Here is a 15286-nt window from a genome sequence, read left to right as displayed (position 1 = left end):
TCTGACTGACTACATATCTTCAGGGCTTAAGGCCATTGCGCCTGCCCTACGGCGATTGTGCCGGTGGCGATTGTGCCTGCCTTATGGCGATCGTGCCTATGGCGACCGTGTCTGCTTTGCAGACCTTCAGGTATTGTATTTTTGGCTTTTTCAGTGAATAAATAAGGGTAAAATGCTTGCGGCGGCCTGTAGACGAGGACCAGACACGTTCTAGTGGTACAGTCTTACTTCTCAGCATTCCAAGCTTCCAGAATCCAACTTAGTTGATTGTTCAAGTAGTTGTTTTTTTTTTTTTAAAGTTATAAGCCCAATAGTTTAATTCCAAAAGATAATATTTCTCTGTTGGTCTCTTGGAAATCCCACTGTGTTCCCCTCTTGAATGTCAGACAGGGTAATATCGGTATCCTGTCCTACCACCCCTTGCAATCCAGTTATAGCGTGCTCAGCTCATTGACAAGTCTTTAACTATTGACATGCCATCTCTGTTAGAAAGGCTCTTCATGAATTTAATATGGCCAATATTTTGGTAGATGCTTCCAAATGAAGTCTTTGATGTCTCCTCCATTCAGTCTACTAGGTGCCAGAGGAGACAAAATGCATCTCAGTATTGGCATTAGCAGTAGCCATCCCAGTGGTGCTCACTCGTTGCTTGGCAAAGGATGGAAAGACCTTGTTAAAGGCATTACGGAAGTTGGCACCCATAAAGGCGTACACAATTGGATTAATAGAAGAATTAGTGTAGGACATGCAATGCGCCCATATCTTTACTTTGTATGTGTAATAATCACGTTTGAAGGTAGGACTAAAGGATTGAAACAGGATATAGAGCTGGATAGGGCCCCAACAGATGGTGAACAGCAAGACGATGACCGCCACCATGCGTGTAATTTTAGTGCGCATAACTTCAGAACGCTCAGCCAGGAGCTGTATCTGGAAGAAGAACAGAAATCATAAGTGGAAACACCACAAATATAGAACATCGATGATCGAAAAGAAAAACTGTGATTATTCATAACTAGAGATGAGCGAACGTGCTCGGCCCCGCCCCTTTTTCGCCCGAATACCGCGATTTCCGAGTACTTCACTACTCGGGTGAAAAGTACTCGGGTGCGCCGGGGGGCGGGGAGAGGCGTGGCGGCGTGGGGGGTAGCAGCGGGGAACAGGGGGGAGCCCTCTCTCTCTCCCTCTCCCCCCCCACTCCCACGGCGACCCCCGAATTTTTTCGCCCGAGTACGGAAGTACTCGAAAATCGCGGTATTCGGGCGAAAAAGGGGCGTGGCCGAGCACGTTCGCTCATCTCTATTCATAACGCCTGCATGTTTTTAAAAAATAAATACCTGACTGCTTAGAACCAACGATCAATACTATGCAGAATGCACCCTGCTACGTTACGTGCCCAACAGCTTGTTGATACACTGAAGAACCGCATCCCTCTTCATGTATTAGGGGCATCTCCGTGTGCCTACACAGATACATGTGCCACATTTCGCCAGGACATCAACTTCTAGTATAAATTATGCATAAATCTGTCAGTCTGGGGCAGCCATACCCTCCCAAGCCCTATCCTCTTTCCAATGTGGTGTGGCCAGTGTAAACAGTCTAAATGCCGTAGATTTTTGTGCAAAAATTTGCAACTTTTTTACACTTTAAATGGGTGTAAAAAGCTTTGTGCATCACCTCCTGTGAACCAACAAGCGCATTCACATTCATGGTTTCCATTTACATTGGACACCGGCAGCCATATCCGTGCTCCACCAGTGAGTGGTACCTACTTTTCCATCCTAGCTCAGGAATAGAATTTCTTTCTCCTCTCACTGGATATAAAAGAAAATAATCTACTTCTTCCCCCCAGCGGGACTACTTTCCTGAACTCTGAAAAATATAGCTGGGCTCCTTACTGGATGCCAGGAAGAACTGTAATAGCGACGTCTTCCCCTTCCACCAAACTCTTTGTTATCTTCTATTTTGCATAATGCCTACAATGCTGGTTGTGTTTTATAATGTCGCGGTTACCTGGTAGCTGTTATCAGCCGGCTCCACAGAGGGCCGTCCGATCTGGTAGACCATGGCAGAATAACAGATACAGATGGTGAGCAGTGGGAGCAGGTAGACCGCCAGGAAGTTGTATACGATGAAAGTCTTTTCGTGGAGAACAGATGGAAAAGATTCGATGCAGTACATCTGCGGCCCAAACCAGTAGCCTTCGATGAGCTTGTTATAGATGGGCACTGGGATAGACACAATGAAGGAACCTGTGGATGACAAACAACATAATGCAGACGCCATGGCAGGGGGGGGGGGGTGGATTGGCGTTTTCTTTTTATATGAAAGAAATATTTTTGGTTTTAGAGTTTAACTCTTTCCAATCCACTGTCTGACGTCTGAAGACATTCTGATTGAAGACTGTATAGTTCCGATGTCGGAAGACGTCCGGCAGGGTATTCTTACTGTAGATTACTGGTCACACACTGCAGTACTGGCTCTAGCCAACAGATGGTGCTATTTTATAATGGCAGAAAGAGAAAGCCCCCTAGAAAACCCTGAATCCAAAATTGGATTTCAAAGGGTTAAATAGACGAATGTGTTTTAGTCTTGTTATGCGGTGGTGAAAATCATGGCTACATAATGCGCATATACGCTCGGCGATATTAGCGCACGAACCAGTGATTTTCTTTTGATTATTTAAATTCTTCATCTTTGTGCATGATTTAAAAAAAAAAAAAAAAAAAAAAAGCAGTCCTATCCTACCTTATCTCGCATATAGAAATCCTATCTTTTCTCACATTTAGTAATATCACGCAAGAATCCACCTAGGCAAAACACAACTATTGAAATCAACAGTTTTGTTTTGTCACTTTTTGCAGCCGTGATTTTAACAGCTGCTAAAAGCTGCCAGATCACGGACGTCTGAGGAAGCCCCAAAGGAGTATGTGCATGGAAATCATGTGTAATTCTCTGGTGACCAAACGGAAACGCTCCGCTTTTAGGCTACGTGTGAATGTAGAGTGCTTTCCACTGCGGAAAATATGCTGCAGATACTGGTGCCCAGCTGCATATCCATATATAACAGGCACGCTTTGACGCGGATCTTGGTGCGGATTTCACTGCCTCATACAAAGAAGTAAAATCCGCACTGTAAATCCACAGCACAAGGGCTTCTACAGATGGCCGTATTTTCGCGTGTTGTTCACACATAAAATATACATGCACAATGTGCAAAGAATAGAACCCATTAAGGTTGATGAGTTCGCTCTCGTTAACTCATTTATCGAGCGCATTCTCAGTGAGCGCAAAAAAAAAACATATTGCACATATTTCTACGTATTGCACAGCAAAACTCCCTATAAAAAGTCTATGGGAGGTCCGCAAATGTGTACTCAATGCAAGCACAAAAGCACAATATTAGAGATGAGCGAGCGTACTCGTCCGAGCTTGATACTCGTTCGAGTATTAGCGTGTTCGAGATGCTCGTTACTAGAGGCGAGCACCACGCGATGTTCGAGTTACTTTCACTTTCATCTCTGAGACGTTAGCGCGCTTTTCTGGCCAATAGAAAGACAGGGAAGGCATTACAACTTCCCCCTGCGACGTTCAAGCCCTATACCACCCCCCTGCAGTGAGTGGCTGGGGCGATCAGATGTCACCGGAGTATTTAAATCTGCCCCTCCCGCGGCTCGCCACAGATGCATTCTGACAGAGATCAGGGACAGTGCTGCTGCTGCTGCTATAGGGAGAGCGTTTTTCCTGCGATGCTAAATTGCGTTTTTTCTGAAGAGCAATTAGCAAAGAATGTGTTCTTGTACATTTGTTGTTTTTTTTTCGTTTTGTTGCAATTTTTCACATAGGAACTGTCAGTTGCATATGTCTCCTTATTTTTCTCTTAATGCACCCATGATTGTCAATGGAAATTAACGAAAAACGCACGAAAAACGCGCAAAAAAGGCACGGAAAATGCACGAAAAACGGCAACGCCAGTGGGTAGGCGCCCTAACTCTGCTGGTTTAACGCGTCTGTTTAGCAGTTTATTTACACCATATTGATGGTATCCTCTCTGTATATGTTTGAGCAATAATTTTAAGATTGTTCTGACCGCTGATGGTGGCGGTAGACCGCTCCAACATCCCTGACCTTCTACCCCTACTGGGCCGACGTCACCATTGTGCCGTCTGATCCTGACCCTAGGCTGGGATCCTACCCTGGAAGATTGGGCTTCTGTACCCCAATTGACAGAATCCTCTGTTTCTGTTTCTCACCCTCTTCTGCTATTCTGTTTGTCCTTTTCTTTTCTTCTTTGTCCTGTCTCATGCCTCGCCTACCCCGGTGCCTCACCCCGTGAATCTTTGGCATCCTCCATGACTAACCTGTCATTTTACACGTTCAATTCTAGAGCCCTATTCAATTCTACAGGCTTGTGAAGAGAGGCCAGATTCTGGCGCATTTACATAAAAAGCGTGTCCTGATCGCTATCTTTCAAGAGATGCATTACAAACGCGATCATCTCCCCAAGGGATCCAACAAATATTATTCCAAATGGTACCATAGTGTCCATCCCTCAAAAAAGACCTGCGGGTGTCTGTGGCTATACACAGGAGCCTCCCACGCAATTTAAAGGGGTTGTCCCGCGCCGAAACGGGTTTTTTTTTTTTTCAACCCCCCCCCCGTTCGGCGCGAGACAACCCCGATGCAGGGACGTACAGACAGCTTACCGGAGCGCTTACCTTGATCCCCGCGCTCCGGTGACTTCTATACTTACCTGTGAAGATGGCCGCCGGGAACCTCTTGCTTCGTGGACCGCAGCTCTTCTGTGCGGTCCACTGCCGATTCCAGCCTCCTGATTGGCTGGAATCGGCACGTGACGGGGCGGAGCTACACGGAGCCGCTCTCTGTCACGAGCGGCTCCATAGAAGAACACAGAAGACCCGGACTGCGCAAGCGCGGCTAATTTGGCCATCGGAGGCCAAAAATTAGTCGGCTCCATGGAGACGAGGACGCTAACAACGGAGCAGGTAAGTAAAAAACTTTTTATAACTTCTGTATGGCTCATAATTAATGCACAATGTATATTACAAAGTGCATTATTATGGCCATACAGAAGTGTATAGACCCACTTGCTGCCTCGGGACAACCCCTTTAATAGCTTCAAAAGTGGATCCTAAGGGTACATACTTATTCCTTAAAATAGAACTGGGGCATCGCACTTTGACCGTGGCTAACATTTACTCTCCCAATACAGGTCAGGCCAAATTCGCATATCACCTGTTGGGAGAACTGGCACAGTTTGCTACGGGATCCAGCATCGTACTCGGAGGGGACCTCAACCTTGCCTTGGACTCAGGCCTAGATACGTCTTCGGGTAAGTCCAGTGCCTCCCTCATGGCCCCACGTAGACTGCGTAGACGACTGACTGAGCTGCAACTCATTGACCTCTGGAGGACGCACCATCCAGGGGTCAGGGACTACAGCCATCACTCCACCGCACACAACAGTTATGGAAGGTTGGATTACATATTCATGTCATGCGTTCTTCTAAGTTTGAGCCCTAAAAGCTCTATAGGCCACTTTTTGTGGTCGGACCCCGCACCTGTTTATGGAGCCTTGCTGGGACACAACCCAGCGGGAGGGATCAATTTATGGAGACCTAATGACAATTTGCTGGGTGTTTCCTATTGTTTAGGAGAGTTTGTCAGACTGTTTTTTAGACTATCTGTCAAGTGTTTTCCCACTCAGCTCAATTTGTCAAGTGTTTTTCCACTCAGCTCAGTTCTAACTAAACACAACATCCAGTCCTCCAGCGGTAAGAATGTTTTTGTTTTGTAATTGGATTTTTCTTCTGTTGTTGTCATCTATAACAATGATATAATTTTGAGGCCCATGCCATGTGATACGTAAAGATGTCAAGTGCAAAGTCTGTAAAAAAAATAAATAATAAAAATAGAGAATTGGAAAATGAGAATACACCGGACAAAAAAACTGTGTGTATGCATATATATATATATGGAGAGAGAGAGAGATCTTCCTTCTTAGTGAATAGCTAGCATATAAATGGTTAACGTGTTTCTGTTATGCACTGGTATGTATTAGATACTTGCAGATACTCCCACATATGCTTTCCTGGCTCAGGAATGTCCTGAGATAGCGGGTTCTGACCCCCTCCCTTTGCAGAGGAGCTATTGGAACAGCAAATACTGAATGAGCCTATTCTCTTTCTTAAGCTTTGCTTCATATGAATTAGGTGTTTTAGTAGCAGCATACACCTTAAGGCGTTAAAGGGGTTGTCTCGCACCGAAACGGGTTTGTTTTTTTTTCAATAGGCCCCCCGTTCGGCGCGAGACAAACCCAAGGGATGGGTTAAAAAAAAAATATATATATATATATTACTTACCCGAATCCCCGCTCTGCGCCAACTTCTTTCTTCTTTCTCCAAGATGGCCACCGGGATCTTCACCCACGATGCACCGCGGGTCTTCTCCCATGGTGCACCGTGGGCTCTGTGCGGTCCATTGTGCCGATTCCAGCCTCCTGATCGGCTGGAATCGGCACACGTGACGGGGCGGAGCTACGATGATGACGCGGGACCAGCTCTCCGGCACGAGCGGCCCCATTCACCAGGCAGAAGACCGGACTGCGCAAGTGCGTCTAAAAACGCCAGAAGACAGCGAATTTAGTCGGATCCATGGCGACGGGGACGCTAGCAACGGAGCAGGTAAGTGAATTACTTCTGTATGGCTCATAATTAATGCACGATGTATATTACAAAGTGCATTAATATGGCCATACAGAAGTGTATGACCCCACTTGCTGCCGCGAGACAACCCCTTTAATATATGTTAATCATTAGTCATTACAAGCTAAGCCAATTGTGTAGATCATAACCACCCTAACTTTTGCTTATGTAAGTGGACATATACAGTATATACATGTGCCTGCCTTATAATAAAGCAGAAGAGCTTCATTGTCGTAGGATCCTGGCTAGTGTCATATGTTAGTGATTTGTGTACACAACTTCTCACATACAATTCGGAGCAGACAATGAAACACTATGAAATCCCTTTGATGATTCCCCTAACACTCACCTCTCCACTGTGCCCCATGCCGATGCTTCTATGCTTGTTTTCAGGCTGCATTCCTGCCCGCTTTACGGAACATCACAAGTGCTGTAGCCAATAACAGAGCTCAGTGATTGAGTGATGGGCTGTGTTCTTGGCTGCAGCTCCTGTGATATCCCATAAACAGGCTGAAGCAGCCTGTAAACATGATGTCAGAGGGAAGACATGGAGAGGAGGATGCATCTATATGCACTTCTCAGTCGGTAAGTAACGGCCATTTTTCTGTGATTGTTTTTAATTCTTGATTTCCCCTTCTGTGATGCATTTATATTAGTGTAGGGACCCACTACAACGTAAGGAACCGTGAAGTGCTTAGTGGGCTCATGTATCTTGGCCAACATCCAACCAATGCCTTGCATTTATTATCTATCATTCACATGCAGTGTGGCATTAAGACTCCAGGGGGAGCCCAGGGTGGCAGTACCAATGTGATTCACTGATGGAAATGCAGGGCAACCCGCCGAATTATCATGGCGTCATTAATAGGTTGCTGGTCTGCATGGTGAACTACATATATCAGAATGGTCTGGCACCCTGTATCCACTATGTGTGGGAGTTTACACCAAGCATCCACCCCCCTCATTATCAGGAGGCAGTGTGAGTGGTTATTATCGGTGTCCTCACAGGTGTTATTGGCTCCTCCATTTGGTAGTCAGCTACCTGCATGGTGAGAGGAGGATGCATCTATATGCACTCCCCAGTCAGTAAGTAATGGCCATTTTCTGTGATTGTTTTTAATTTTTTATTTCTCCTTCTGTGATCCCTCTAAGTAAACTATTGCATTATCTGCACAAACTCAGTAGGTCATTTACAGATGAGAAAAACTATAAAAGTAATTTATTTTGTCACATTAAAATTGGAGTGTTTTCACGGCTGGCCGACATACGCTACGCATTTCAGGCATTGGTTTCCACTGCTGGCAAAGATAATGTATGCGGTGCGCATTCCGGTCAGCCATTTTTACGCCTGTTGGAAAATATAGTTCTGGAATGATCTTCCAGACGGAATACGGTGGCCTATAGACTCCTATGGGAGTTGCCGAAAAAGGGAGGTGGGCGGAAATTCTACTAAACTCCCTCCCCAACTCTGCCCCTCGCTGTCTGTTGGCAAAGGGAGTGGGCATGACGGGAGTTTAGCACACTAGCTCCCGCCCCCATTCTACCCCCTTCCATTTCAGGCAGCCAGCAAGGGGTGGAGAGGGGGTGGGAGTTTAGAAAAATATCTACCACCCCCTCCCATTGCAGACAGCTGGCAAGGGGGCGGAGAGAGGAAGGGAAGGGGGTGAGAGTTTAGCAGAGCTAAACTCTCTCTCCCCACCCAACTGTATCCAGGGCTCAGCGTATGCTCGCCGGACTCGGGCCATCCGAACGGGCGCACAGATGGGAGATGACTTGGTCACAGCTGCTTCTCATTCATGTGATTTTTGGTTGCGCTGTGGCCATGACACTGCTGGCTAAAAACCGAAGCACCCATGTGAAAGAGCCCTGAGTAGTAATTTATCTGCTTTGGCAGCTTGAAATATTCTCAAGACATCTGCAGATGGTAATTATCTTCCACTTGACTAATAATACCTTCATTTGTAATGACTAGATTTCCCTTGTACTTCATTTTTCCATACTGGAGTGGACAATGACCGTTACATTCTTCTGATTGGAGATATTTGACGCTCATTAATATCTATCGCCTGGGCAATGCTCCCACACATCTCTCTTCCATGATTCATTATTTGGCTTAAAGAATCATTGAAATCCATGAAATTTCTTTGAAAGGCTTTGCAAAACAGGATAAGGAAATAACATCTGGGGCTAGAGATACATCAATTGTTGAGAACCCAAAACAATTCAGAATAATGGGCCCTTCATAACATTTCTTCCATACATCCCTCCTTTATTTACAGTATTTGTAGCAGACACGCTTATTCCCAGGTAGGTGAAAGTCATCTTCCATATGCTGATAACGTGAAGCAGGCTATATACAAGTGGATAAAACTTGTAGCTGCTTATTCAATGCCCAACTGAAGTGGTTTTAGGTGTTCGACAAATCCCCATTCATATCATTGTGTCATATACTCCTGGAGGTTAGAAGTTCTCACACAAGAGACTTTGACATATTCAGCAGGATACATTGTACACATATAGAACTGAGTCCAACTGAAAATGATACTAATTAAAGGCTTATTTTTATAATGGACATCTAAGGCACATCCACAGAATATGTCATAAATGTCTCCTCGATGCAGATTCCACCTCTAGGAGTCCTCTTACCTCATAAAAACAGCAGATGGAGGCATTAAAGTCACAACTGTAGTCACAAGAGATCATGGCTCCCAGGGTTGCTTCCAGAGCCGAAGTCCCACATTGCTGAGCCTAGGAATAGAATTGCTAAGTGCAGCGGATTAAGTTGGCGCTACACAAATAAAGATTATTATTAGAGATGAGCGAACGTGCTCGGCCACGCCCCTTTTTCGCCAGAGTACCGCGATTTCCGAGTACTTCCGTACTCGGGCGAAAAAATTCGGGGGGCGCCGTGGCGGCACGGGGGGTAGCAGTGGGGAGTGGGGGGGAGAGGGAGAGAGAGAGGGCTCCCCCCTGTTCCCCGCTGCTACCCCCCGCACCGCCACACCTCTCCCCGCCCCCCGGCGCCCCCCGAATCTTTTCACCCGAGTACTGAAGTACTCGAAAATGGCGGTACTCGGGTGCGTAAGTACTCGAAACGAGTACGTTCGCTCATCTCTAGTTATTATGCTTATTACATGGGCTCTATAAGCTCGCAGGAAATCAATTACATTGCCTTACGCAGATCCTCTTACATTAGCATGTCGGAATTCTGTAATAAGCGAGCGCAAAATAGAACGCAGCATGTTCTATTTTGCCACTTACATACTTGAAATAAAGCCCATTGTTCTCTATTGTTGCGTATATACCCGCAGCCTATGCACAATTATATTGCGTACGGGCTGTGGGTATAGGCGTCATCGCTAAGCAACAGTGTGGGAAATATAAACAAAACTGCCATGCATGAGTACGTGGTCATGCACAGTACAATTTCACCGCTATACTCGGCGGTATGTAGGGTCATGACCGGGTTCACAGCTGAAGAAAGCTATTGGAGCTCTGCAGCGCTTTACGCTTCTGGCTGTGTGAGCCAGACCTTACAGTGAACACTGACTTGTCTTCGTCAACTGCATGGTCATCTAAACCAAACAGTGATGTTGACACAATGGATGCATTTATATCGTTTTTAGTTACAAGCTGTGTATAACTATGCACTCGTTTTTTTCTTTAAGAAATGTGTTTTTAAGAATTTTTGTAATTGGTTATTAAAAATTCCCAATTGTTTTCAATGCATTGCAAACTGGAGTACCGACATATTAGCAAAACCCCTCAGTGAGAGTAAACACAAGCATTCCTAGCAAGAACCGAGGAAGGGGTGCAACAGCCTTGAGATGTGTTTATGGATGCTGGTCTTTTAGTGAGCTTACCATCACCACATCCTCAGACAGAAAGTTCCAATGTCTCCCTGCTCTTACAGTAAGGAACCCCCTTTTATGGTGCATAGAAACCTTTTTCCTCTGATATATCTATAAGTAGCTATTAGAGCACCCCCTTGTTACAGTCCTGGGTATAATAGATGATGGGGGAGATCTCTGCACTGACCCCTGATATATTATACATAGTTATTAGAGCACACCCTTGTTACAGTGGTGGGTATAATAGATGATGGGAGAGATCTCTGTACTGACCTCTGATATATCTATACATAGTTATTAGAGCGCCCCCTTGTTACAGTTCTGGGTATAATAGATGATGGGAGTGTAGTAGACATGATAATTAGTTAGCGTAAAATGTCTATTGATTTGTACTAAACTAGAAGTATTACGCAGCTGTAGTGATTTAACTCTATAGAGGCTAATGGCTGCATAATTTCATTATGGTAATTGCTGGACAATGGCATGGTGAAAGATGTGTGTTTTATAACTTCAGCCTAATATAAAGCTCTACTGCATAAGGAAAGAGTTAAGTCACATTCCAATACTGAAGAAGTGTATCCAGCCCCTCCACCACTCTCCAACTTCTCAGACAAAGAATTGGTTTAACTGACCACATGTTGATAGAACAAAGACTGCCATGTACACTGAGACCGCATGCTGAGAGGACAAAGTCCACACTACACTGGACTTGAGAGAAGGCGGGGAATTCTATATGACCCAGCGAATAAGAATATGTATATGTTACTGATGTAATCTGTTGCACGCCCATAAAGAGCAGGTATCATGTGTTTCAATAAAACCTGGGGCTCTGTGTATTATAACCCAGAGAGAGCTGGCTGAGATTCAAGGCTGATGACTTGTGTCCGATTGGTTTCTTTCATTATGTGTGCACACTATACAATTAGGAAGCTAAAGAATACCCTGAAACCTGCTGGAGAAAAATATGATCCAGTTGAGGAGAGATCTCTGTACTGAACCCTGATACATCTATACATAGTTATTAGGGCGCCCCTTTGTTACAGTCCTGGGTATAAATAGATGATGATGTAGTGGCCCAGTACAACGGGGCCCATTCTGAAAGATGTGTATGCTCAGTCTTGTGTTGTCAGTTTTGAGAGAGGAGTGCAAGGCAGCTGTGTGGGTATCTTCAACCCACAGACACAGAATGGAGGAGGCCGAGAGGACAGTCTAGTGAGTGTGGGGATTACTACTCCCCAGCAGTTCGGCTGCGTGTCCTAATCTGTGAATGTGAACTGGTAGAGTCACAGAGAAAGAGAGAAGAAAGTGTGGTACGGGGCCAGGACCTACAGATAACTGGCGGTGGTTTCTCCTGATGGCCCGTGAGTCCTCCCTGTCACATCACTTGTCAAGTTGCTGCTGAACTGTTCTGTTTATGAAGATGAATAAAATGACCAGTCACCCATCCGTTTTCGGAGGCTGCGACTTAAAATGTTACCTGTGTGGGTGAATTTACTCCATTATTTAGGAGGAGGTATTCCAGGATAGCACCCATAATGGAAGACAGTAGTTTCCAGTACAGTTGTACCGTAAGAAGTTGCAAGTGTGACTCTGCCCCTTAACTGCAGAGGCCCACAGGGCTCCTGACATACACAGGAATGCACTGCCGGTTGCCTGATTAGTGTGGCCAGGATGTGTAGTTGTGGGAGAAGGAGAGAGGGGGAAAAGGGGAGGACGACAGTAGGAGGAGGAGAAGGAGAGAGGGGGAGGAGAGAAGGAGAGAGGGGGAGGAAAGGAGAATGGAAAGCCGACAAAGTGTATGGGGCAAAGCTGGATGATGATGACGACATCATCCTTCTGCTCCTGTTCCTGGCATCTGCATGCCCCACTCTCACACTGCAGCTATCTGCTGGAAAAGTAGGCTGTGCTGTATATATAATGCTAGTTGATATACTCGGCTTTGCCTGAGTTAATTAGGTACAGTTGTACATGAGTTAAACAGGTACCTGTTGTTCACACGTTCACCGTGTTGTTCACCTGTTGTTCACATATGTATACACATACAGGAGCATTAGATTCTACTCAGCTGCATGTACTGATATCCCTATGCAGAATGTGCCACCCCTCCCACTCTACTTACTTTTTACCTTTAAAGGTAACACCCCTTTTTATTAAAATTTATCCCCAGACTAGAGGATACAGCTCCTTTCAGCCTTAAAGGCATGTTCCATCCCGTCAGTCCATGACCGACTGCTTATGTACTTTACAGCCTTTCAGTATATACACATAGAGGTGAGGTAGATTCTCCTCAGCATATACACATAGAGGGGAGGTAGATTCCCCTCAGTATATACACACAGAGGTGAGGTGGATTCTCCTCAGCATATACACAGTGAGATGAGGTAGATTCTCCTCAGTATATACACATAGAGGTGATGTAGATTCTCCTGGGTATAAACACATAGAGGTGAGGTAGATTCTCCTCAGTATATACACATAGAGGTGAGGTAGATTCTCCTCAGTAAATACACATAGAGGTGAGGTAGATTCTCCTCAGTACATACATATAGCGGTGAAGTAGATTCTCCTCAGTATATAAACACAAAGAGGTGAGGTAGATTCTCGTCAGTATAAATGCATAGAGCTGAGGTAGATTCTCCTCAGTATATACACATAGAGGTGAGGTACATTCTCCTCACGATATACACACATAGGTGAGGTAGATTCTCTTCAGTATATACACACAGAGGTAAGGTAGATTCTCCTCAGTATATACACATAGAGGTGAGATAGATTCTCCTTAGTATATATACACATAGAGTTGAGGTCGATTCTCCTCAGTATATACACATAGAGGTGAGGTAGATTCTCCTCAGTATATACACATAGAGGTGAGGTAGATTCTCCTCAGTATATACACATAGAGGTGAGGTAGATTCTCCTCAGTATATACACATAGAGGTGAGGTAGATTCTCCTCAGTATATACACATAGAGTTGCGGTAGATTCTCCTCAGTATATACACACAGAGGTGAAGTAGATTCTCCTCAGAATATAAACACAGAGAGGTGAGGTAGATTCTCCTAAGTATATATGCATAGAGGTGAGGTAGATTCTCCTCTGTATATACACATAGATGTGAGATAGATTCTCCTTAGTATATACATATAAAGATAAGGTAGATTCTCCTCAGTATATACACATAGCGGTGAGGTAGATTCTCGTCAGTATAAATGCATAGAGCTGAGGTAGATTCTCCTCAGTATATACACATAGAGGTGAGGTACATTCTCCTCACGATATACACACATAGGTGAGGTAGATTCTCTTCAGTATATACACACAGAGGTAAGGTAGATTCTCCTCAGTATATACACATAGAGGTGAGATAGATTCTCCTTAGTATATATACACATAGAGTTGAGGTCGATTCTCCTCAGTATATACACATAGAGGTGAGGTAGATTCTCCTCAGTATATACACATAGAGGTGAGGTAGATTCTCCTCAGTATATACACATAGAGGTGAGGTAGATTCTCCTCAGTATATACACATAGAGTTGCGGTAGATTCTCCTCAGTATATACACACAGAGGTGAAGTAGATTCTCCTCAGAATATAAACACAGAGAGGTGAGGTAGATTCTCCTAAGTATATATGCATAGAGGTGAGGTAGATTCTCCTCTGTATATACACATAGATGTGAGATAGATTCTCCTTAGTATATACATATAAAGATAAGGTAGATTCTCCTCAGTATATACACATAGAGGGTAGGTAGATTCTCCTCAGTATATACACATAGAGGTGAGGTAGATTCTCCTCTGTATATACACATAGATGTGAGATAGATTCTCCTTAGTATATACATATAAAGATAAGGTAGATTCTCCTCAGTATATACACACAGAGGTGAGGTAGATTCTCCTTAGTATGTACTCATAGAGGTGAGGGGGATTCTCCTCAGCATATACACATAGAGGTGAAGTAGATTCTCCTCAGTATATACACACAAAGGTGAGGTAGATTCTCCTCAGCATATACACATAGAGGTGAGGCAGAGTCTCCTCAGTATATACACATAGAGGTGAGGTAGATTCTCCTCAGTATATACACATAGAGGTGAGGTAGCTTCTCCTCAGTATATACACATAGAGGTGAGGTAGATTCTCCTCAGTATATACACAGAGGTGAGGTAGATTCTCCTCAGTATATACACAGAGGTGAGGTAGATTCTCCTCAGTATATACACAGAGGTGAGGTAGATTCTCCTCAGTATATACACATGAAGGTGAGATAGATTCTCCTTAGTATATACACATAAAGATGATGCAGATTCTCCTCAGTATATAGACACAGAGGTGAGGTAGATTCTCCTTAGTATATACACATAGATGTGAGGTGGATTCTCCTTAGTATATACATATAAAGATAAGGTAGATTCTCCTCAGTATATACACACAGAGGTGAGGTAGATTCTCCTTAGTATGTACACATAGAGGTGAGGGGGATTCTCCTCAGCATATACACATAGAGGTGAAGTAGATTCTCCTCAGTATATACACACAAAGGTGAGGTAGATTCTCCTCAGCATATACACATAGAGGTGAAGTAGATTCTCCTCAGTATATACACATAGAGGTGAAGTAGATTCTCCTCAGTATATACACACAAAAGGTGAGGTGGATTCTCCTCAGTATATACACATAGAGGTGAGGTAGATTCTCCTCAG

The 15286-nt window shown here is 44.5% G+C and overlaps 1 protein-coding gene across 1 annotated transcript in view; it reads right to left on the bottom strand.

The window, feature by feature from the left end:
- Positions 1–284: 284 nt before the first annotated feature.
- KISS1R (KISS1 receptor) overlaps positions 285–15286 on the bottom strand; it is a 120916-nt gene continuing 105914 nt past the window's right edge. Inside the window, exons 4-5 of the mRNA XM_066602060.1 lie at positions 2014–2252; positions 285–930 (exon numbers count right to left, since the gene is read on the bottom strand). Of these exons, the coding sequence (XP_066458157.1) occupies positions 574–930; positions 2014–2252 (596 nt within the window). The 3' untranslated portion in view covers positions 285–573. The remainder of the gene's footprint in view (positions 931–2013; positions 2253–15286) is intronic.

Source organism: Eleutherodactylus coqui, chromosome 5 (genome assembly GCF_035609145.1).
Source record: "Eleutherodactylus coqui strain aEleCoq1 chromosome 5, aEleCoq1.hap1, whole genome shotgun sequence".
NCBI classification, from domain to species: Eukaryota; Metazoa; Chordata; class Amphibia; order Anura; family Eleutherodactylidae; genus Eleutherodactylus; species Eleutherodactylus coqui.
This window is presented reverse-complemented; position numbering and strand designations above follow the sequence as displayed.